This window comes from Siniperca chuatsi, linkage group LG12 (assembly GCF_020085105.1).
Source record: "Siniperca chuatsi isolate FFG_IHB_CAS linkage group LG12, ASM2008510v1, whole genome shotgun sequence".
Classification (NCBI taxonomy): domain Eukaryota; kingdom Metazoa; phylum Chordata; class Actinopteri; order Centrarchiformes; family Sinipercidae; genus Siniperca; species Siniperca chuatsi.
In genome coordinates, this window is record NC_058053.1 from 19,162,092 (window position 1) to 19,183,580 (window position 21,489).

Consider the following 21,489-nt stretch of genomic DNA (forward strand, 5'->3'; position numbering starts at 1 on the left):
GTTTCTCACCAAAAAGCATTGTGTGTAATATGGAGGTCTAACAGACTTGTTGAATGCGCTTTGTTTATATCCATGTTTGCTAGCTTGTAGTCTTATTTCCTGCAATTTAATGGCCCAGAGCTACTTTTCCTGGCACATTATCATCACCCGCAATCAGTGGAATAGTGTGAAACCGTTGGCAGAAATGTATATCGTGTGATTCACGTCCACAATGGTGTGCAAACAAAATGGTAACCCACTCATCAAAACATTGCTTTTTTATAAAAGGTACTTCCATTCATTACATCTGACTCAAACATCAGAGTCATGCAACAATAAATATATAAAACAACAGCATCACTCTGTTGTTCTGTTCTTCAAAACCGCCATCGTTTTTTTTAATCAGTCATTGGTGTAATTTGCCTAATCTTCACTTCTTCGAATGTGCAAAAGGGACTTTTAGTTCCTGAGATTAGTAACTCTGGTTCCATAACTCCTAAAACTTTTTAGTCAAAAGGGCTTCTAGTGGTCAAAAACTCAACATTTAACACAACCATTATCTTGACAGGATTGATGGTTGGGTCCAAGGCTGCATTTCTGACCAGGCAAATCAGGCCCTGACCTGGACCTCAGTCCCTCATTGGCCCCAAAAGGCCCCTGGTTTACTGTGTGGCAACAGTTTGTAATAATTTGATCAGTTGCAATTTGTTTAGTAAAATGTACTACTGAAGCACAATATAGACTGAAATGATAAAGGGCTTAATGTGGCTCCTGCAGTCTTATAGAGGGGTCAAGTGTCACAATGTAGCCTAGTTTTAAAACTTTTATTATTTCAGTTTATACTATGCTTACATTATGCATAATTCTAAATACATACATATGTGTTTAATAAAATTACCAGAATTGAATTGACACACAGCAAACCTGGGTCATGTTGTATTCAAGTATAGGAGTACTGGTTAGTAAATGAATGAATGGGAGTGGAGCCCGCATCTCATTTATGCCCTGGGGCCGCCTAGCAGGTTAATCCGGCCATGGTTAGTTGGTTTAGGCTAAAAGCTTTATGATTTTAATTTATAACTGCAGCCTTCAGACAAATGTAGCAGAGTAAAAAGTAAAATAGTTCCCTTTATAACAACAGTTTATGTTCATGCCATCACATCTGCCTTTAGAGAGAGGGGAAATACCACGTTCAACTGGAGGCCTCACACAGAGCATTTGATGCTGGGAATAAGGAGTCACCATCCTGTGGGTTGGGTGGGGGGAAGAGGAATAAGCCTTTACGGGAAAGAATATCTCCCAAGTGAGAGGACTGGCGAAGAACATTACTCGAGTGTGTGGGTGAACATGAGGCATGTGTGCTAAAACTCAGACTTTACAAACATGCATGCGGGAATAGCATTTCGGTGATTCTTGCATTCCCGGCATTCCTTCCTGTGAGTTTCCAGTCAGCGTGAGGCTCACTGCTCCAGAGCTCTGACATCATGAGGGGGTTCCACTCTGCCTTCCACATTATGCCTCCCGCTCTCTCACAATCCCACCCATATTTGGAAGTGAGAGGAAGGGAATCCCAGATGATGACTCAAAGGCTTCTGCTGCCAAGGGGAATTCTCTCCACATCTGTTTTCTGGTGTGTATATGTGTGCATGTCTATCAGTAATGTGTATCAATGTGTACATTACCCACTTGAGCTGAAGATGGAGTTTTCATCTGTAGGGAATTCAAAATGGTAATGTGGCTTTAACAGCTGTGTGAAATAAAAGCCTATGTCTGTATCTATACAGAAAAAGTGGTACCCTGAGTGATGTTGCCTTTCTATTTATAACCTGCGTCTCTTGGCAGCCATGACAGTTCAAAATGCACTGTGGTGAATATATATGCTCTTGAAATCAGCTCTTTTTACTCTATAAATCCTGAAGATAGATGATGAAGTGGGCAAAAACACTCCCTTGGTAATGCACAGCACATGATGGTGACATGACAGCTCGAGTCGATATGTAAGCTGTAACCAGTCACCCTGCATTGGACCACCGCAAATGAGGCCACAGAGATAGATCGGATCATGGGCTGTTCAATGTGCTCAGCAGAGTGTGACCAACCGTCTACAGCCTGCTGGCTGCAATAAACTCCTACCTTCACAGAGAAGTTTATTGGAATCATTTCTAACAAGAAATAGCAAGCCCAAAAGTGAATTACATAGGGAGAAGGAAGTAGAGCTTGAGGGCGAGATAGAAAGAACAGACATCACTTTAGTTGTGTTGAAATTCTCTTTGTTGGATGTATGATCGATGAGGATTTGGGTTTGAAAGAAAATAGAGGGGTCTCGGACTCGAAGCCATATCGGGGCCTAAATTTAGACACACTTTGTTCTCGTCTGCATGCTGGTGACAGAGGACTCGGCTCTCTAGGGTTGTCTGTGGTCCAGTGTATCAGAAAGGCTGCTGTTGTTCTCCCTGGCAGTCAGAAACACAGACGTTCCCTCAAGCAGGCCAAAAAGAAAGAAAGCTTTCATGGAATATTCTGTTTAGCTGCACAGACTGTTGTGTATGATACTCCCGGGACCCATAAAACAAGTAATTCACAGACAATATCTCACCCACACTCTCTTTGCCACAGACTACAGCAACATAAATCTAACTGATTTGAAGGAGGAGTTGAGACAGTGTTCAAAGGGTTTAGAGCATGTGTTGCTCAAATCTGGGCAAATGAGCCAGCAAGGCAACATTATTTTTAAATGGACAAAAAAAGAAAAGAATGTGATAAAATACACACACACAAAAAAATGAAAATGCAGAAAAAGGTGACATGAAAATGAGCAGGTCTGAGAAACATGAAGCCACGAGTCATCCTGCATAAGCTCTAGTTTTCCTCTACATCATGCAGCTTCCCATAAGGACACTGTATGGCGATAGTTGAAAGCTCAGTCACCCAGCACACATCCCTCCCTTCCGCATTACCAAAACAAGCTAATTAAAAACCTGTTAATGGGCTGTGCTGTGGGTGTCTTTAAGTGAATGGGAAATCAACAGCTCAAAAAAGCTACATAAACATATCAGAAGGACCCCTGGACAGTGATGACACAGCTATAGTCATCTAATGAGGATGAAAACACACACAAGCATCCTACACATCCCCATTTGAGCAAGCAGTAAACAATGCAGAAGGAAAAAAAATAAAACCCAACTGACTCACTGAAAACCAACTGGGACACAAAGGGTCATATCCTGAGAGAGAGAGTGAAAGATGCCCTCCTCTTACTGAAGGACAGATGGATCCCCCAATCTGTTGTGTGCCAGTGTGCCAAAGGACAACTGGTCACCTTTGGCTCTCTGTGAAGACCAAACCATATTTTAGAAAATATCAGCTAAGTCACTGGGAGGTAAACTGTGTCGGACAACCCCAAATGGTACCATGTAATTATTATCAAAGCTCGTGAGCGACCTCTAGCGGCCATACGGAGAAACTGCACGCTGGCATGACGTCACCGCGGAATGTTCCACTGCATTAAAAACAGGGCGAATTAAAAATCTACCAGGGTGTCTTTTTCTAGATTTTTTCGACGGCGGTATATTAATTTGGTTTTGAAAATGTGTTTAGTATTGCTTGTTTGAAAAAAAAAGCATAAGATGGGAATGAGATGACAGCGCAATAATAAACGTCTTGTTTTCCCCTGTGTGTCAAACGCAGGAAGTGCACAGACAGAGAGAGGCGCCTTTTCTGAGCTCATGTCGTCAGGCCAACATTAGCTATCACATCCAGTAGGCCGACACTGGTTTAAGCCCAAATAAGCATTCATTTTATATCAAAAGCAAACCACGTCACCAGAAATTCACCCGTTAAGCTGAATTATACAACATGGCTACTAAAAAGAAGCGAACTCTTAATGTACAAAATGACAGTTGGGTTGTCATTGCCGCAGGTAGGTTAAATTGTGGGATAAGACATGCAGTTTGCGCTAACTAACGTTAGCTTGCTGTGTACGCAGTTAACTTTTGCAAAGATATTAGACCTTGATAACTTTGTCATCACTCGCTTAATTAGTGGTAGAATTGTTAGCCATTATGCTAGCATGCCTCTAACTTTAGATACGTTACTGGAAATAACACATTATTACTAAGCTAGTCGTTAACTCCAACAAAGTTAAGTGCTTAACTTGCAAATTCGTTTTGAGAATTTCATGCAGCTTACAGTGAGCACTTCCCACAGAGCACACATTGATGTTTTCTCAGAGATAAGTTATCGTGGACCTTACCTTTGTTTTGCTGTCCACAGACTCTGTCATGGACAGACACAAGCACGAGAGTGACCCAGCTTTTGTGCGACTAAGGAATCCATCTACAGGTCTATCTTTTTTATTATTATTCATCTAACTAGGGCTGCAAATAACAATTTAACTATCGCAACTGTCAGAAGATAGCGGGAAATGTCCATCTCCTGTTTCCAGAGCCCGAGGTGACATCTTCAGATTGCTTGTCAACAATGTAAACAATGCTGGATTTAATATATAATAAAATACTTAAACACATTTGTTGAACCTCAAGGAGACACAATGCATTTTAGTGAGTAACACTGAATGTAAACATAACTTTTTGTTTACAAGTAAGCTCCACGTGGCACTGGAGATCAATAATGAAAACGATTGTTAGTTGCAGCCCTAACAACACTGTATTAACATTAAGTCAAAATATGATAAAAGTCAAATATGAGGATGTGTTTGAAATAAAAAAAAAACATCACATAAGAGACAAAGCCAAATAAACTTCAGAAGTGCCTGCATGTTGCCTTTGACTTTTCACAGGAGTCTAATTCTGTATCTGGGGAACTGCATTTGCAGCTGTGGTAGTGAAAATAACACAGTTCCTCATTTTTTTTATACTGCAGATGTGGCATCTCTGTATATGCTGAGTAGTGATGATGTACAGCTTTTTGAGGTCAAAGCATTTGAAGAAGATTTCCACTCCTGGTTTGTTGGCCAGACTGTGCAGAGAGGTTGGTCTCATTCCTCATTACAGTGTAAACGCTGAAGGAATCATAATTACAAACACTACTACAAAGGTGGCTCACATTACCTTTAATCCCCATTAGAAGTATTTGTCAGGTGTAAAAGAGTTTTATAGCAGCTTGGGTCTACCAACAGAGCTCTAAAGAAGCCAATGTGTGCTGAAACCGCTGGTGCATTTGTCATAAAAACATGTCCAGAGGAGCAGTGTCCATATATTGTGACAAAATACGGCAAGCACAGACAAACAACATAGAGAAAGAGGAACTGCTGATACAAATCTAAACTAACCATCGGGTCTGTGATTGACAAACAGGTTCATATAATATGCCCCATCTTTGTAACAGTGTTTGAAATGTTAATTAAATGATTTCTAAGTTGTTTGTTGTAAAGTTGATGATGCTAACTTTGTGCATTTAAATATTTAGAGATGCTGCACTTTTATTCTGTAATTTTAACGGTGGTCTTGGCTCAGAATTTGACCATGTGTTAATCAGGTGTTTGTGTCTTCACAGTTGTCTCTTTTTTTTTTAAACAGATGGGAGACTTCTCTTTGTAACACTAATGGATCCTCTTTATCTGATTTTGCCCTATTTGATTAAATCTGGCAGAGAGGTAAGAAACAGGAATCTGCGTTAATCTTACAGCTGTTGTTCCAGCGATGTTTTCATGCTGATCATTGTGGTGTAATGCAGTCATGTTCTGCCCCTCAACGACTCTGCGAGAGCAAAGGGTTTGATTCCCACTGGGGTCTGATTTATAGTTTATTTTCAAAACTTTAGATCTAACTTATTTTATATACTAACATTTCTAAATATACAGTTAATTAGATATATTTTGGGGCTACAGTGTGATAATTAATTCATCTCAATCAGCTTTGGGAGGGTGAAGAGTTAGTCATTTACATATTAATGTTGATTTTGTTACTTTTCGTTTTTATTATTCCTTTGATGAAAGTGTGTAAGAGTTAACATTAGATTGTGATCCTTTGTTTATATTGTTATTCTGGATGTCACTCCTTCTAATATAGACTGACCGCACACTAATCTGTTTACCTCTTTCTTCATATCACCCCAATTCATTCTCTATTTTAAAAGAACAGTCCAAAATCTTGGGATATATTGTTTGCATGTTATCCAGGGCTAAATAAGATCAATAAATATATATCTATACCTCCAGTACTGGTGGGTATATCAAGTTATGGTCATTTATTTGTCATTTTACAACACAGGGTTGCACAATGAAATGTAAGTTGTAGCACCTTCATGCGACACACATATTGAACATATACAAATATTTAAATTTAGAATAGAATAAAATAATACAATACATATAGTTATTTACATACAGTATATACCTATACAAGTATACACCCATAAAGTAATAATTCTGTAGTGCATTTTTTGAATTTGCATCTGGGGGAATGTAAACAGCAGCAATAAGATAGTGTTGATAATATGGTTGGCATTTTAACATTAAACTTGACATCTGGGAAACATTGTCCATCAACTTTGACTACATCCTTGATGTAAAAACAGAGTGTACTTAAATACGTAAGGTGGGGAAGTAGCAAGTTTAGTTATTATAAAGATATATAATATGTCTTCTTACAACTCCAAAGCTGTCTTAGTGTCATGTTGTATCTTTTTAATTTAGCACACATAGAGACAAATGTTCAGATGACACATTCTGGTTTATGTGTTGGAACTACTTCTTTACCAACAACCACAGGGAGCAACATTTCAAAACGTCTTCAGAATAAGGTTGCATCGTTTTATTTCTTCTCAAAGCCAAATTGCCAGGTTGCTAATAGTTTTCACCCTTTCACATAGTGTGTCTGGCTACACCTGCTGTAACTGGAGATGCGGTGCAGAAATGGCTCCAAGAACTAGATGTTCTCTTTCAAGAAGAGTCTAGTCTCATAAACAAGATACAACATGTATGTAGGACTCCTCTTGAAGGTGTTAAATTGATACTGGAGTGGATTTGATACCAAATGAGCTTATTTACTGTACTAGAATATTTGACTGGTCATAATATGGCCATCTCATCATATTAATTGACACTAAAACAGCAATATTGTGCCTCTAATATAACCATAGCAGTATATGGATGACTGTTTTTTTTTTTTTTTTTTTTTTAAATGTTATTTGCTGCTCAGGGGAAGTTCCAGCCTGTGGATCAAGTTGTTATGGATGAGGAATTCCCAGCTTGCTCAAGGCTGCTGAGCTGCACACGTTCCCTGGCCTCCCTGCACCACATTGCCGAGGAAAAAGGTGAAGTTTATTTTTAAAAGATAATATCACTCAGCTATTATGCTGATTGCATTGTTTTAAATGGTGTGTTATACTTCCAGAGGTGGGAAAACTGAAGTACCATCGATACAGTCAAGAGAAGACGATGAACTGGTTGAAGAAAAAGGTACTCTAAAGTACTCATCAGCATTATTTTATATGAAATTCAAACATCCAAAGTTATTTTTACTGCAATATAATACAAAAATATCAGGACAACTGTGTGTTCATGTGAAAATGCACAGTTGGTTTCAGACAGTGAAATTGCATACAGTTTTTTTTAACTTGTTGATGTAGGTGGAGAGGACAGTCATTGCGCTCAAAGCGAGAAATATCTCTGTAGGAGAAGGAGTGAAATCCTCAACATACGTCAGAGTGAAGTCAGAGTCAGACTACGATGAGGGTAAGTTACTTAAACTTCAGTCCTCTTCATTGTTTAAGACAAGTCCCATCTTATTAGTGTGTGAAACTCCAGTCTCACCTTCCTATGAAAAAACAACATTTTATGTGCTCATTTTGATGTTTTTGATCTACCTTCCTTTTTTTTTTTTTTTTTTTTTTTTTTTTTTTTTTTACAGCAGATAGGATGTTGACCAATAGATGGCAGTAATATTGCATCGTTTATATCTGTGGGTTGCAATCCTAAAACAACATTTCCCCAACTTCAAATTATATAAAACATGAAGTAGGATTATATTTCTAATTACTGGCACTGTCATTCTCTCATCTTTATGATACAGAGGACTACCTACGTTATGCCCATGGCCTGATATCAGAGTACATCAGTGAAGACCTGAGCAAAGCCCTCCTCAAACACTTGAAGTAAGTTCAGACATCCAACACTTGCAAGTTATGATCATTATTAGTGCTAAGGTACAGTGGTGATGCAGATTAAAGCTAGCGTAGGTAAGGTATTTCAGAAGCATTTTTTTGTATATATGTTGAAATTCTCTTCACATTTAGACAGCAGTCGATACATCAAATGCTCTGGAAAAAAAACATCTGGTATCTGGCTGTTGCAGGCCTGTAATAAGCCTGCCCCTGCACTCTTTGCGCATGAAAATGTGTTTTGGGGGCAATGGAGGGAGCCCTGAAGGGAAGGGGTGGGATTTTCAGTTGGATACTTTCAAACTCTAGCTGTCTCTTGCTAGTTTCTCTAACGTTACCTACCCTAGCATTAAGAATGCCTCTTATTCTACTCCACAGGTTACCAGAGCTCACAAGCCCAAAGGAGACAGAACCTCCTTCCAAAGTATGTTAGTGTCTCTCTTAGACCTGAGTGAAGTCTGTATGGCATATTCTCTTCTCTCTCTCTGCATGCTGTTGAATCCACCGTGCATGTTTGCTATAGTCCTCCACCTCACTCTAACATTGTTGCATTTGCATATTTTTGATCAAGTGTTGTGCTTGTGTGTTTTTAATTTGGGTTATAAGAACTTATATCGATAGCCAGTGTGACGTCATCCTAGCTCGTGTGTGTTTGTGTGGTTAAAAGGTTTGGTGCTCTCGGTCATGAAAAGCATTTCTTACTTCCTCGTTTGGCAGAAGCGGAAACTTTCAGACAAACCGGTGGAGGCTGGAGAGGACTACACTAAATTCAACAGTGCAGACTTTGTGCGGAAAGTGAGTGTATACAGAGCAGTCTGCCTGAATAGACCAAACAATTTTTGGATGAATCTGTGGCTTTAATCATTACCTGGAGTGATTGTTAGTGTAGCTCTTGTTTGTTGATCGCTTTCTTTAAGCTTTGTCTGTAGCGTATACACAAGGGTCAAAATGGCTTACCTTGTGAAAACGTGTTTTTTCCCAGCTTGAATAGAAGTTCATGATATGTAATGAATTCCCTGCTGTCTCTGTTCAAAGTCGTTGAGCTATCACATTAATCCCCCCCCCCTCCTCATTCCAGCCGCTCAAGAAGATGACTGCTGCTCAGAAAACTCTGGCTAAGGTAGACAAGACTGGCATGAAGACTATGTCATCCTTCTTCAGCCCCAAGGTCAAAGCAGAAAAGAAATGAATGTTGTATAGTTTCTGGTTTTGTATGTGATGCATTTGTAATAAAGAAAAGAAAATGTATTTGATGTATGATTTTCATTTTAAAGGTGAGAGTGAGACATTGAGTGACTCAGATGAGAATGAGAAGGGAAAGGAATAATGGCAAGTAATTTTGCATTATTAATTGTAACGTTACCATACTGTTTGTATTTTGCATGTATTTTGCAAGTATTAGCATGCTAAAATATGGCTTTAAGGGTCAGCTTACCAGTGGTGGAATGTAACTAAGAAAATTACTCCAGTACCATACTTAAGTACAAATTTCCATTTTATACTTCTACTCCACTACATTTATTTGACTCCACTACATTTATTTGACAGCTAGTCACTAATTACTTTTCAGAACAAGATTTTACTCAATGATGATGATGATGATGATACACTTATATAATATGATGCAGTACTATACTATTAATGTACCCAGTAGTATACAAAGTATCTAAAATTGGCTCCACATTGACGAACTACAACATTAAAATGCTCTTTCATGTATTCGTTAGTGATAAAAACAGAATAATATACTATAAAAATATAACTCTGAAAGCCATTCCGCATAATGAGGACTTTTGATATGTTAAGTAAAATTGCTGATAATACTACTATCGTACGTTTTAAAGTCAGGGCTTTTAGTATTTTTAGACTATGGTATTTCTTCCTTTATTTAAGTAAACAGTCTTTCTTCCACCACTGCAGTTTTCCCAAAATGACACAAAGACTTTTTTTAATCTTAACCCCAGTGGTACCTAAGCATGCAGATAGTTCAGGGTTTATTTAATATTCAATGCCTGTGAACGCCACAAAATATATCCCCACTGTAAATAAAAATAAATCCATAAATATCAGCAGTGCTATATACCATCAAGGTTAAATCAGGAAATGTGTTTTTCTTAATTTAGTAAACTGAGTCTTCCTGTTTAAGACCATTTTAACTTCGGCAGTGATAAGCAGAATAACTAGCTGGTTTTGAACTATTCAACTCAGCCCTTGAGCCTGAACCTCAATCTAAAAAATGAAACCGGCACTGTACAGTACACCTACTCTGAAATGTGTTTACCTTTCAGCTTATTGCTGTGAAGGACATTGTTGCATTTTACCGTTGGCTTTGATACCTCGAAAGAATGCAGTCTCTCAGCAGTTCGTTACTACTCAACTTAAATTCCATACTCATCACAATATTGAACATTTCTCTTATTTAATTCAGTTCAGAGCATGGTGTCTGTCCATACAAACTAGGCTGAGCTCTATGTCAGCAGTGTGGCAGTGGTTGGTGGTTTCAAATGTCTATCAAGCTTCACTGCTTTTTTAATTTGGGCTTGAAGCGCAGAGTCTGGAATGCACTCTCCACCACTTTGGGCAGATGGATTGGGTTCCTCTGCAGCCGCAGTCTGCTGCTTGTGGACCCACTCTGGTTTTTCTTCTTCGGGACGCTTTCATTGGCACAGTCATGAACCGCTTTCTGCTTGGAGTCATCTGCGACCCGAGGAACCCGCAAGACCCAGTTAGAGTGGAGGTCATGTTCAGCAGAGCTGGAGGCCACTGTGGGAGATGAGAGCAGAGAGCGAGAATCTGAGTTGAGGCTGAAAGCTGTTATTTTGACACCAGTAGCTTTAACTCCCTTTAAGACGCTGAATGATTTTAACTAAGCAGCGACCGTTTGAATGAGATTAAGTAGCAGGTGTAGATAATCAGCTGGCCCAAAAAGAGCAGGGGCAATGTATAAATGAGTAGTTTACAAGTTATGTTCGGTTTACCCAATCCTTAATCACACTCAATCCTTACTTACCCCATCCAGCCAGTGCTGGAAGAAGAACAGACTTTTTTTCACAGCATAAAATAAGGCAAAATAAGTGATAACATCTGTGTGGGTGTACTATGGATGTGTGTAGGGGCTTTAAGCACAGTACTTGAGTGAATGTCCATCTCTGACCTCAGAAGATCCTTGTTGCAATACAGCAAATACTGTTTTGTCTTGCATTTAAAATATTACTTAAGTGAAAGTACATAAGTATTATCTGCGAAATGTGCTTAAAGTATCCAAAGTAAAAGTACTCAATGCAGAATGACTCCTTTTTCTGGGTGTTATATTATTAAATCTTCGAGACATTAAGTAGTAGAAAATGGCTAGTAAAGTAAAGTGCTAGAACCTCAAATTTATATAATTAAGTAAGTCAGTTTTTGAGTAAATATATTTAAAAGGTCCAGTATGTAGGATTTAGTTGCATCTAGCGGTGAAACTGCAGTTTGCAACAATTTGCATAATGCTTGTCTCACCCTGTCCTTCCAACCATGTAGGAGAAACTACGGTGACTGCGAAACTCGTGAAAAACACGAAAGGTCATATCTACAGCCAGTGATTGGTTTGTCCTTTCTGGGCTACCGTAGAAACATGGCGGTGCAACATGGCGGCCTCCGTGGAAGGGGACCCGCTCCTTATGTAGATAAAAACGGCTCATTCTAAGGTAACGAAAACACAACGATTCTTATTTTAAAAGTGATTATACACTAATGAAAACATACTTATAAATATTATATTCCATTTCTACCAATAGCTCCTCCTAAATGTGACATACTGGACCTTTAAGTTAGTTGGCACCCCTGAACAAAGCTAATCTCCAGTGGTGGTGGAAATATTCAGATCCATTACTTAAGTAAAAGTAAGTAAATATTATCAGCAAAAGGTACACAAAGTATCAAAAGTAAAAGCACTCATGGCATTTGAGAGGCATATGAACTGCACCTGTCATTTGTATTTATCTGGTTATAATTAATGCACTAACATGTTAGCAACATTTCAATGTTGTAGCTGGTCACGATGGAACTCATTTTAACTACTTTATATACTGTTGGGTTGTTTTATGTAAAGCAATACATCATATTTCTTCAAATCATCTTACATTTTGTACATGAAATATTACAGTACTTGAGTAAATCTGCTTAGTTGCTTTCCACCATTGTCTAACCTTAACCTAAACACAACAATCATACCTATAATTAGTAGTTAGGACTGGGACAATGGGACAATTGACCCCAGGGGATATTTACTCCATTGCTTAAAGTGACGCAGTGTTGAATAATCAAATTAAACCCCAGGCTCATCACAGTTAAAAAGAAGGATTTCAAATTCACCTATGAAGTCCACATCTGCGTGTCCATCATCCAGATACGGTTTCCGCGCAGGTTCGCTGTCGCAGCTGGCGATGACGGCATCAAAGAACTGCAAAGTGTCCTCCTCGTCGGGGACCGGTGGAGCAGAGGGTTTGGCTCTTGATATCTGTGGTTAATAAATGGGAGAACATTTGTCTTTGATATTGCCTACCATCCGTTCTGGGATAGATGATTTAAGCTTACCGGTTCTTCCTTTGTAGGCGGCGGCGGGGGTGCAGGCTTCTTCTTGGAAGACACTGTGGCCTTGGTGTCGTTACTTTTCAAGTCACTCACACTCTTTGTGTATTGCCGTCTCAAAGCCACAAGTGCCTCCAGGTACTCCAGGCAGTTCTGATTTTGAGAATAGAGCCATATCCTGTCCTCTTGTCTCTGATAATAGTACAACGTCGACTCGATGCTCACTGTACTTTTGCTCCGTTTCAAAGTTGAGCCCGCGGCTGCCTGAGTTTTCTCTCCCACCACGAGCATGGAGGTGCTGCGGACCAGCCTGACGGTGCAGGCATTGTGGTAGTCCTGCTTGGACCGAAACCCACCACCATCACCATCCTGCCCTCTGTGTCCGTGATGGTTGGGGCGGAACGCATTATTAATCTTCCTGAACATTCCTCTAAATGGAGTCTTTCAGGGTTGCAGACTTGTCCTTAGATTTCTTAGTGTTTGTGAAGTATCTATCCATATTCGTCTCTTCAGGCCAGACAATATTTCAGTAAACAAACAAACAAACAAAAATGCCTGTAAACCTGACTGGAGCTGCTCACTGTGGCCAGTCGCTGTCCAGGGTGCTGAAGTTGCCCAACAGCTGCTCTATTGTGGCACAAAAGCAAAAGCAGATCTGAGTCTCTCGTCTAACCTGATCTCAACATGTCTTTAATGTTATCGGATGTTGCTCAGCAACATTGCTGTAGCAATGGGTCGGTAACTCTACACTTTGTGCTACTATTACTCCTGAGCAGCAGTCCTGTGTCAGATATCCTGACTCAGTGGACAAAATAACAACAGACAGCAATCTAACTAACTCCTGCAGTTTTAGTGCTTGTGGCTGTGAATCCACCTGTTAAACTGTGTGTTAGACAAGACAGGAGATCTTAAAAAAAAAAAAAAAATATGATAGGCTAACCTGCGGATGGGTTACATTGTTCCAATTTTATGACAAGTACAGATCAAAATAGCTACTGTAATTCAGTTTTGGGCACAACCTGGATGTCGTAACAAACTTATAAAGTTATATGATGTTGACTTCTGTCCTTGTTTCCTCGCCTAATTAATAATAAAACATGTTCTCTCGTGTTTCATGTGCTTCTATTGTTGGGCTTCCCTGCTGCAAGTGGAGGAAGTCTGAATACAAGAGTCTTAACTGAAGAGAGTCATATATGCAGACAAGGTACGTTCATCTCGGAAAGATCCGGGCCATAACTATAGCCTGAAACTTTCCATCACTTTCACCAGATAACTGATTTAGACCTTTCCTTGGTTTGCCTGTGAAAGAGTTAAGATTCATACAAAAGCATTCATCACAGAGGAGTTCAAATAAAGTGAGGAAAAATTTTCATGACGGGTAAAATAAAGTATATTCCAAGGTCTCAGACAAAGTTACTTGGACAGTTAAGCATTAACTTAGACATGCTGAAGAGTAGGCACGGTTTCAAGGAGGAAATGATGAGTTGTGGTTATAACTGAGCGTGAAGTCACACTTCTGCTTTGGCACGGGCACAGATAACAGGAGGAGTAAAGCTATAAGCTCCAAACATTCGACTAAAAACCAGCATGCTTAACTGTCCTCACAGAGAGGTAACTCAGAATTGGTGGTGTGGCCTATCAGAAAACGAAAACAGGAATCGGCACCTGTTAAACTCTCCATTTCCTGATATTATGATCATATTAAATCATGACTTTCCTTTCGGCTTTTAATCACACCTGTTCCTTTTACAAAGAAACAAAACATCTGTGGTTTCTTTTTACAGCTTATTTTTGCGTTCGTAAGAATAGAACATCTGCCATTTCACTTCATTTAGCAAGAGGACAAACCAATGCAGAGGTAGGTACATTCTTATGTAAGGCTGTAAAATCATTTAGATAAGTAAGAACTGGAGGGGAATATGCTCCGCCTGTCTGTAACAATGCTATGAAAATAGATATTAATTGGCAAGATGATGTGTTGAAATATATTCATGATTAACCCAGCTGCAACATTAAATTTGCAGCAATGGGAAATCTATACCACTTCCTCTTGGGGTGGTATAAAACAGCCCTCGCACATGAACGCACATTCTTATTCAAGCAGATCTTGAATCAAATACAGTATACACATTTGGTAAGCTGTATCGATAGAAAATGCAATGTTTCTAAGAAGTACTTTCCCCTACTGTGATAAAGACTGTGGAAGGACACTTGGTACCCTAAGGTGAAAGCTGACTGAGAGACTGCGATTGTGGTACAAGGTAGGAATATGATTTATCTTTATGATTGATAGATAAGGTAAGGTGCCCTTTTGTAAATGCTCCTTTGAACAGACGTCCTTTTCTGTTTGAGGGATCAATATGTTGACCTCGTTATCCACAGAACTCAAAATGGATCATGAATAGGATCATTTTAGACTCAGTTGAAAGAGCTTTTAAAGAGGGATCGAGGGATTATTCATGTAGTCATGAATGATCTGGTGTTTGTAATTGAGTTTTATGGTAATTTTATTGGGATTTTTATGTATTGCATGCTATATGTGTGTCCTTAAAACATTAAATGAATAAATACATTTATGCTGTTGCATCTCATCACATGTTGAATACTGACACGCAGTGTGTTTTAATAACTCGGTTCACAGCTTCTGAGTATGTGCTCTTTGTTGCAGCCATGCTTTGTGAAGGCAGATTGTTGAGCATGACCTATGGTGAATTGGAGGAGCTGGATCCCCTCCCTCCTCAGAAGGCTCTCCAGAGTGCTTATGGGCTGCCGAGAGCAGCTGCTACCCTCATGTCAGGCTCCACCAGACACGCTCCACTCGTTCATCACAATTACCCTGATCAGACAGGTTGTGAGGACAACTGGAGTGCTTCAGTGGAGTTGTACATTTCTCCACTGCAGTCCCAGGATTTCCACAGAGCCCAGCCAGGCAGGCAGATCTCTCCAGAGATAGAGATCCCAGCTCAGGCTCACTCAGGTGGTGATTCCCCTTTCTTGGTTCCCTCCTTCTGTCAGAGCATCTGCCAAAACTACAGCGACCTCCATATTGGAGGCGACCAGGTGCTGCCTCTTGCAGCCAATGATGGTGAGCTCCGGCTCTGTACTGACGCCCAGGCTGTCGGCCCCTTCCTCCAGTCCTGTGATGTCCTTCCAGCTGTGGAGGATTCTCCCCCAGGACAGACATCTCAGGGTGGACTTCTGCATCCACTGAGGGGAGGTTCAAATCGCTGGAGACTGGGGAGTGCCCGTGATCGGAGCTTTTTGTTCCAGGGGCGTGAAGGTCCATTCTCCAACTCTCTTCTAAATCACTATCTGGAGCAGAAACTCTTGGATTTGTACCAGCAATACATGATGGAGAACATGGCCAGGGAAGGGGCCCCTGGTTCGGATTCTGACCCAGGCCCCATTTGCCCTCTGCTGGGCTCAGAGCTGGTCCTGACCAGCCTAGACCAGATCACTTTGCAGCTGAGTCGGGAAGGGAACCTGGAGGCCAGCCTGGCCAAGGACATGGTCCTCAGCTGCCTGCTGCGGGTGGCTGGTGACATGCAGTCAAGTGAGCTCAGCACTCCCTTTCTGCAGATTTCAAATGAGGCATCCAGAGAGCAGCTCACAGAGAATAAAGAGGAGTAACCCCAGTGTTAAGGAACTCACTCATCCAATTCTCCCTTTTATTTTAGTTTTATCACCAACAAATAAGATCAAACCACATTTCATTAATATTGTTCTTTTATAAGCTATTGAGAGGATCATGTTGAAAGCAAATTCTGTATGTGATAATGCAATTAGCGTATGTGCATGTGATGTGATGTGATGTGATGTTACTTTCTAAAGGACAATAAAAACAGGAACTGAAAATTGAAACTGATCTTTCGCTTTTTTTCTTAATTTCTAACAGAACAACAACTATCAACAACATCATGTTCCTACTTTTAGTATTACTGGCCACATCTTCAAATAAAAATGTGTACGTCTGATTATCATTTCCTCATCCGATATAAATGTCTCCCTGTGGTTAAGTACAGAAGAACATAGCATCCCTGTCATTTAAATAATAATAGTTTGAAAACTACTACTCCACTTTTTGTTTATTTCAATGGAATAAACTCATGCTGTAAGATTAAAGTCCCCCTCCACTCAAAAACACTTCACCTTCATTGTGCAGAAATGAGGATGGACTTTTTTTTTTTTTTAAGCAAAGTAGGAGACATCTTGTGTCCAGCAGTTAAATTTTTAAGTGTAGATGTGTTTTTAAGATTTTTTTTAATTAACTAGGTAATTTATTTTTTGTGGGAACCCCCCCCCCATATCAGACACAAATTATTAATTAAAGCAGAGTATTTTTTATAGTTCTTAAAACATGTCTGGAATGGATATTTATGTAGGTGATATATCTATCTATCTATCTATATCTATATCTATCTATATATATATCAAGATTATTATAATAATAATAATAATAATAATGACGATGCAAAGTCTGCAGTTTGATAAACAGTCACAAGGGGGAAGCATTATCACACCCTCTACTCCTTTACCTTTAATCCTCCTCCTCGTCACTGTCTATCCCCCTCCCTCACCCAACATTTATCCATCCAGCTAACCCTTCCTATCATCTGCACCCTACTACTGCTAATCTATGATGTCATCAGGACTGGGTTGTAAATCTGTAGCAGGCAGTCGGCACTAACACCAAATTTTGCACTGTGTTTGTGATACTGGTTCCTCTACTGTGTAAACAAAATACAAGCTTAAGATAGGTTTATCTACACAGCATGATTGATGTTGGGAAAATATTGCACTAGCTCAAATGAGAAACTCTGGAGGGCTACAGACCTATGGATTTGCAAAAAGTGACATTATTTTTAACGTTTCCCCCTATTCAAAGTGCTTTGAAAGACCCGCAACTCCATTCCAGCTCAGTGCAGCCATGGCCTTCTGAGCCAGTGTTTGATCAGCTTCCTTGTTTCCTGTCCAAACAGAGAGCCACAGGAGGAAACTGTGTTTACCAAGCTGAGTGCCGCAGTCGGAGCCCTGTGAAGTCTCAAGGCCGCAGAGACACGTTTGGTATTTTTCCTTCTTTCCGGATTGAACATTCCAGGTACAAGTTAAAGGAACCGAATCCTTACAGACCTAAATAAAAAACACACTCACATATAAATAGGATTCACGCAATGCCAAGCCCACAGTGTGAGCACATTCAAACAGACTGATTTCCACAGACCTTGGTAAAATGAAAAACAAACCTCTTGTTCCAGCAGAGGTTAAGAATTGTGGGCTGAAGGTAAAGCTACAAACTGCAGTCTCTTACACACACACACACACACACACAGGTTGTGAATATTTATTCACAAACCCTCAACTTCACCAAATTATGCAAATAATTTACCTTTCCTTGTCAACATATCTCACTGTCTTTTACTTATTTGGGTGCAAATACAATATAAATAGAAGGGCAAAGACGATTTAAAAAAAAAAAAATCTGTAATTAGTAGTAGTTTTTCTCTGAAAGAAAAAATAAGACTAAGGTCAAAGAGTGAAGGAGCAGCCATGAAATAAGAACAGAGACAGAGACTGATAAAACAAATGGAAAGGTGTAGTGATTTAAAAATTGAGAACACCCCCCACACACTTCTCTCATGGTCAAGCAATGAAACTAACAGGGAGGTTGAAGTGTTGGAGTGTCTTTCAGAGGTTCATAAAGTAATTTCCTTGTCACAAAGAGCTTTTAACATGGAGGGCGGCAAAGGCAAGGCCGCAAGATTTCATATCAAAGCCAAGGTCCCAGATACACTCTCACTATTGTGGCTTTAATGCTCTGTAGCACTCTGTGGCTTGCCTTAATTTGAAAAGCTTTTAGTATGTAGCCTTGTTAATTAGAACAGTTATATACTGTTTACATATATTTTTCTTCCTTTGTGATTGTGTGATTAAAAAACCTCCATCACAATTTTTCAAGGTCTATTGATAATTGATTGAGGATCGTTTGATCTCTTTACCTGGTCAGACACGGACACACACACACACACACACACACACACACACACACACACACACCACAGAGGTGGAAGCATTTCAGACTACAGCTGGTGTATCGAGGCACTTAACTCAATTCACATTTTTTTTCAGATTACATCTACTGGAGAGACTTCATGTCCAAGTGGCAGCATGCTGGAACATTTAATGACAGACCTGCTCTGTATCTGGCTGATTGACACTGGGATACAGAGGTGGTGGAACGGGAGAACACACATTTCCCGGTCAGTTAGCCGCTCAAGGTTGCAGGGAGCCTGCAGCGGCGCAGGTGACCTTGGCTAAGCTAGGGCAGACAGAGAGAGACCTTGAGAGACAGCGGGGCAGCAGGATCTGGCACGCAAAGAGCTGGGGAACATAATGTGGTAATGCATGACTGTATATCACAGCACACAGTACCCATGTGACTGTGGCTGGCAAATGGCTGGAAAAAAATGATTTTTTTTTTTATCCGCTCACATGTTTATTCTTCTTTACTAGATAGGTTTGTACTGTATTTTGGTGGTTTTAACACTATTGTGGATCACTGCACACTGAAAATCACTGTTGTGGGTTGTTTTGATCCAGAGTTAGTGTTGTTTTTTATATTACTGTTGGGTTTTTTACCTTTATTTATATTTTAACTAAAATATGGTTATTGTTAGTGTTGGACACGACAAGCTCAAGTTTGACCTTAAAAGTGTCACATATTTATTGTTAGATGTATAAGTGCATAAGGATTCACATGTTATCAACAATCAGGAAGAGACAGTGACATGAGTTTAAAAAGAGTTACAGTAGATAAGAATATCTGACCTTATTTTCTGGAGTTTGTGACATACTTGTTCTTTTATCCCTTGTTATTGTTTCATTTTTATCTGTCTTTGTCCCCCTTTGCATACTATAAATCATTTTGCAACATGTGTGTTTGTTACAAGACCTTTATGAATGAATTTGATCTAATAATTCTTCACACCCACATCTGAACTTTTTGCGTGGGATATACTGTAGTTTTTAATGTTTACAGAAAGTTGAAGGTGTTATTTTACAGATTCATTATAGAATCAATCCTGACCGTCTTAGTGATTTGTTGGTAAGGGGAACTTAAATGTATGAGACAGAAATCAACAGTAAATGAAAATAAAATTAGTGGTGAGCAACAGCCCACTTTGTCAGATATTTTTAGTCAGCAAATCACACAGAAAGCTAAATCCAAATGTGGACCATCCTTTCTCTAAGGAATTTGACATCCGCCCTCAGGTCAGAAATACAGGTTTCTGAAAATGAAGTGCAATAGTTTTCCTTTATCCAAACTGCAATTAACACATTATCTTATCCTGACTCTTATTATTGCAGTTTTTCTTTGCTTTTATCACATGAACCTTTTATATTACTCTGTATTGCGTGTATGCTACCAGCACTGTTTCAGTTGTCTTACTGTGTTTTTGAGGTTTATTTATCTTTTTGTGCCGCCTTGCTGCAAAATGATTTTTTTCTTGTGGCATAATAAAGATCTAACTGAACTGAACATTTCACTGCCTCAAAGTTCAGGTATTTTAGCTCAAGTGCACACCATTTGCACACTCTTAAACACTCTTACTTCCTCATGTAAAAGTGAAGCTTTGAAAAAGTAGGAACTATTTTAGTTCTCTATACCTCCACAGAAAGCTCAAGGTTAATGGCCTTGAATAAAATAGGAAAAATGTACAAGATTTCACCTTTTGATGCAGACGTTAAGCCTTTATAAAATATTTTATGTTTGTGCACCACAATGCAAGTTAGAAATAACTCCCTCACATGTAAGTAAAGTTCACCATGCTGCACAACATTGAAATACTAATATGAATTGAGACACATATGGAGCAAAATAACAATGTTTGAAATTCAAAAGGTTTTAGCGAATGTCAATCTTTGATTGCTTTACAACTAACGAGATGCAGCTTGCCCTCTGACATGTTGCGGAGTAGAATTACTGTATAAAGTCGCACACAAAGAATTGTCTGAAAGTGATTTGTGAGGTTTTCAGAGGATGATGAGTACTTTCACAGCACTTCAAAAAAGAAGAAAGTTCAATACTTTCAAGTTGGCATATTAAAAGATACAAAACAGCAGCATTTTCAAGGCCTTACGGATCTTTAATCATACAAGTATCGCGGAAGCAAAGTCAGACAGCATGACTCACTGCCTGCTGGTGAATCACTTACAGAAGTCTGAAAATGTCTGTTGTTGATCAAGGTATGTAAGTCTCAAATGAAGAATACCTCACTGACAAAATTTATAAAATTTTTTGGGGGTGGGTATGACAATTAGTCAGTCATTTGCTGCATTTTGTCACTAAGAAAAGAGACCAGTCAAACTATATTTCCTTTATTTTTATTTTTAATTTGTGTTTCACCTACCAATGTCTTTTCTCTCACCTTGGTCTTTCCCCTATGTGAGCCCTTCCCTGTTTTCCACTCACCTCCTCATCCTCACACGTCTCTTCCTGGCACGCCAACATTGTTATTCGTGTCATAATTTACCTCCTTATGCAAACATGACCCTGTCCTCGATATGCTGTAAGGCAAAAATATTCATACTGTAGTCACTGTGAGACCAATAAAGAATGAGATAGGAGGGACATAAATTATTGCTCCACAGCTACAATATTTCATATTTCACTCTAGCCTTTCCACACTTCACACACACACACACACACACACACGTATGCGGGTCTTACATGTGTTTTCAGTAATGGCTAAACATATGAAAAAGGCACATTATTTCATAGTGTGACATATTTGGATAATAAAAATAGATCGAAAGGACAAG

General features: G+C 39.4%; 3 protein-coding genes across 12 annotated transcripts in view; 2 read left to right on the forward strand and 1 right to left on the reverse strand.

Annotated features, from left to right (window-relative positions):
* Nucleotides 1-3,566: 3,566 nt before the first annotated feature.
* Nucleotides 3,567-9,348, forward strand: rnaseh2b (ribonuclease H2, subunit B). 4 transcript variants are annotated; one of them, XM_044217646.1, is made up of 11 exons: nucleotides 3,593-3,898; nucleotides 4,252-4,320; nucleotides 4,861-4,968; nucleotides 5,517-5,593; nucleotides 7,140-7,254; nucleotides 7,335-7,399; nucleotides 7,570-7,675; nucleotides 8,013-8,094; nucleotides 8,479-8,524; nucleotides 8,818-8,895; nucleotides 9,179-9,348. In XM_044217646.1, exons 1-11 carry the CDS (start codon nucleotides 3,835-3,837, stop codon nucleotides 9,287-9,289), a joined length of 921 nt encoding a protein of 306 aa, XP_044073581.1. In that variant the 5' UTR covers nucleotides 3,593-3,834; the 3' UTR covers nucleotides 9,290-9,348. The 4 variants fall into 4 exon arrangements, with proteins under 4 accessions (XP_044073582.1, XP_044073584.1, XP_044073583.1 ...); XM_044217647.1 differs by lacking the exon at nucleotides 8,818-8,895 and having other exon boundaries at nucleotides 3,567-3,898; XM_044217649.1 differs by lacking the exon at nucleotides 9,179-9,348 and having other exon boundaries at nucleotides 3,575-3,898; nucleotides 8,768-8,834.
* Nucleotides 9,349-9,499: 151 nt separating this feature from the next.
* Nucleotides 9,500-21,489, reverse strand: part of LOC122885899 (uncharacterized protein C13orf42) — a 29,603-nt gene continuing 17,613 nt past the window's right edge. For 4 of the 5 annotated variants that reach the window (XM_044217657.1, XM_044217656.1, XM_044217655.1 and 1 more), the window contains 3 exons: nucleotides 12,676-13,296; nucleotides 12,454-12,598; nucleotides 9,500-10,863 (listed from right to left, as the gene is read on the reverse strand). In XM_044217657.1, coding sequence (XP_044073592.1) covers nucleotides 10,619-10,863; nucleotides 12,454-12,598; nucleotides 12,676-13,095 — 810 coding nt within the window. In that variant the 5' untranslated portion in view covers nucleotides 13,096-13,296 and the 3' untranslated portion in view covers nucleotides 9,500-10,618. Of the gene's footprint in view, nucleotides 10,864-12,453; nucleotides 12,599-12,675; nucleotides 13,297-21,139; nucleotides 21,235-21,489 lie in introns of all 5 variants that reach the window. The other variant, XM_044217654.1, reaches the window with a different exon arrangement.
* Nucleotides 11,798-16,530, forward strand: LOC122885895 (TLR adapter interacting with SLC15A4 on the lysosome). Of its 3 annotated transcripts, XM_044217642.1 has the most exons (5): nucleotides 11,798-11,981; nucleotides 13,818-13,873; nucleotides 14,454-14,527; nucleotides 14,866-14,930; nucleotides 15,338-16,530. In XM_044217642.1, exon 5 carries the CDS (start codon nucleotides 15,340-15,342, stop codon nucleotides 16,297-16,299), a length of 960 nt encoding a protein of 319 aa, XP_044073577.1. In that variant the 5' UTR covers nucleotides 11,798-11,981; nucleotides 13,818-13,873; nucleotides 14,454-14,527; nucleotides 14,866-14,930; nucleotides 15,338-15,339; the 3' UTR covers nucleotides 16,300-16,530. The 3 variants fall into 3 exon arrangements, with proteins under 3 accessions (XP_044073577.1, XP_044073579.1, XP_044073578.1); XM_044217644.1 differs by lacking the exons at nucleotides 11,798-11,981; nucleotides 14,866-14,930 and having other exon boundaries at nucleotides 13,740-13,873; XM_044217643.1 differs by lacking the exons at nucleotides 11,798-11,981; nucleotides 14,454-14,527 and having other exon boundaries at nucleotides 13,758-13,873.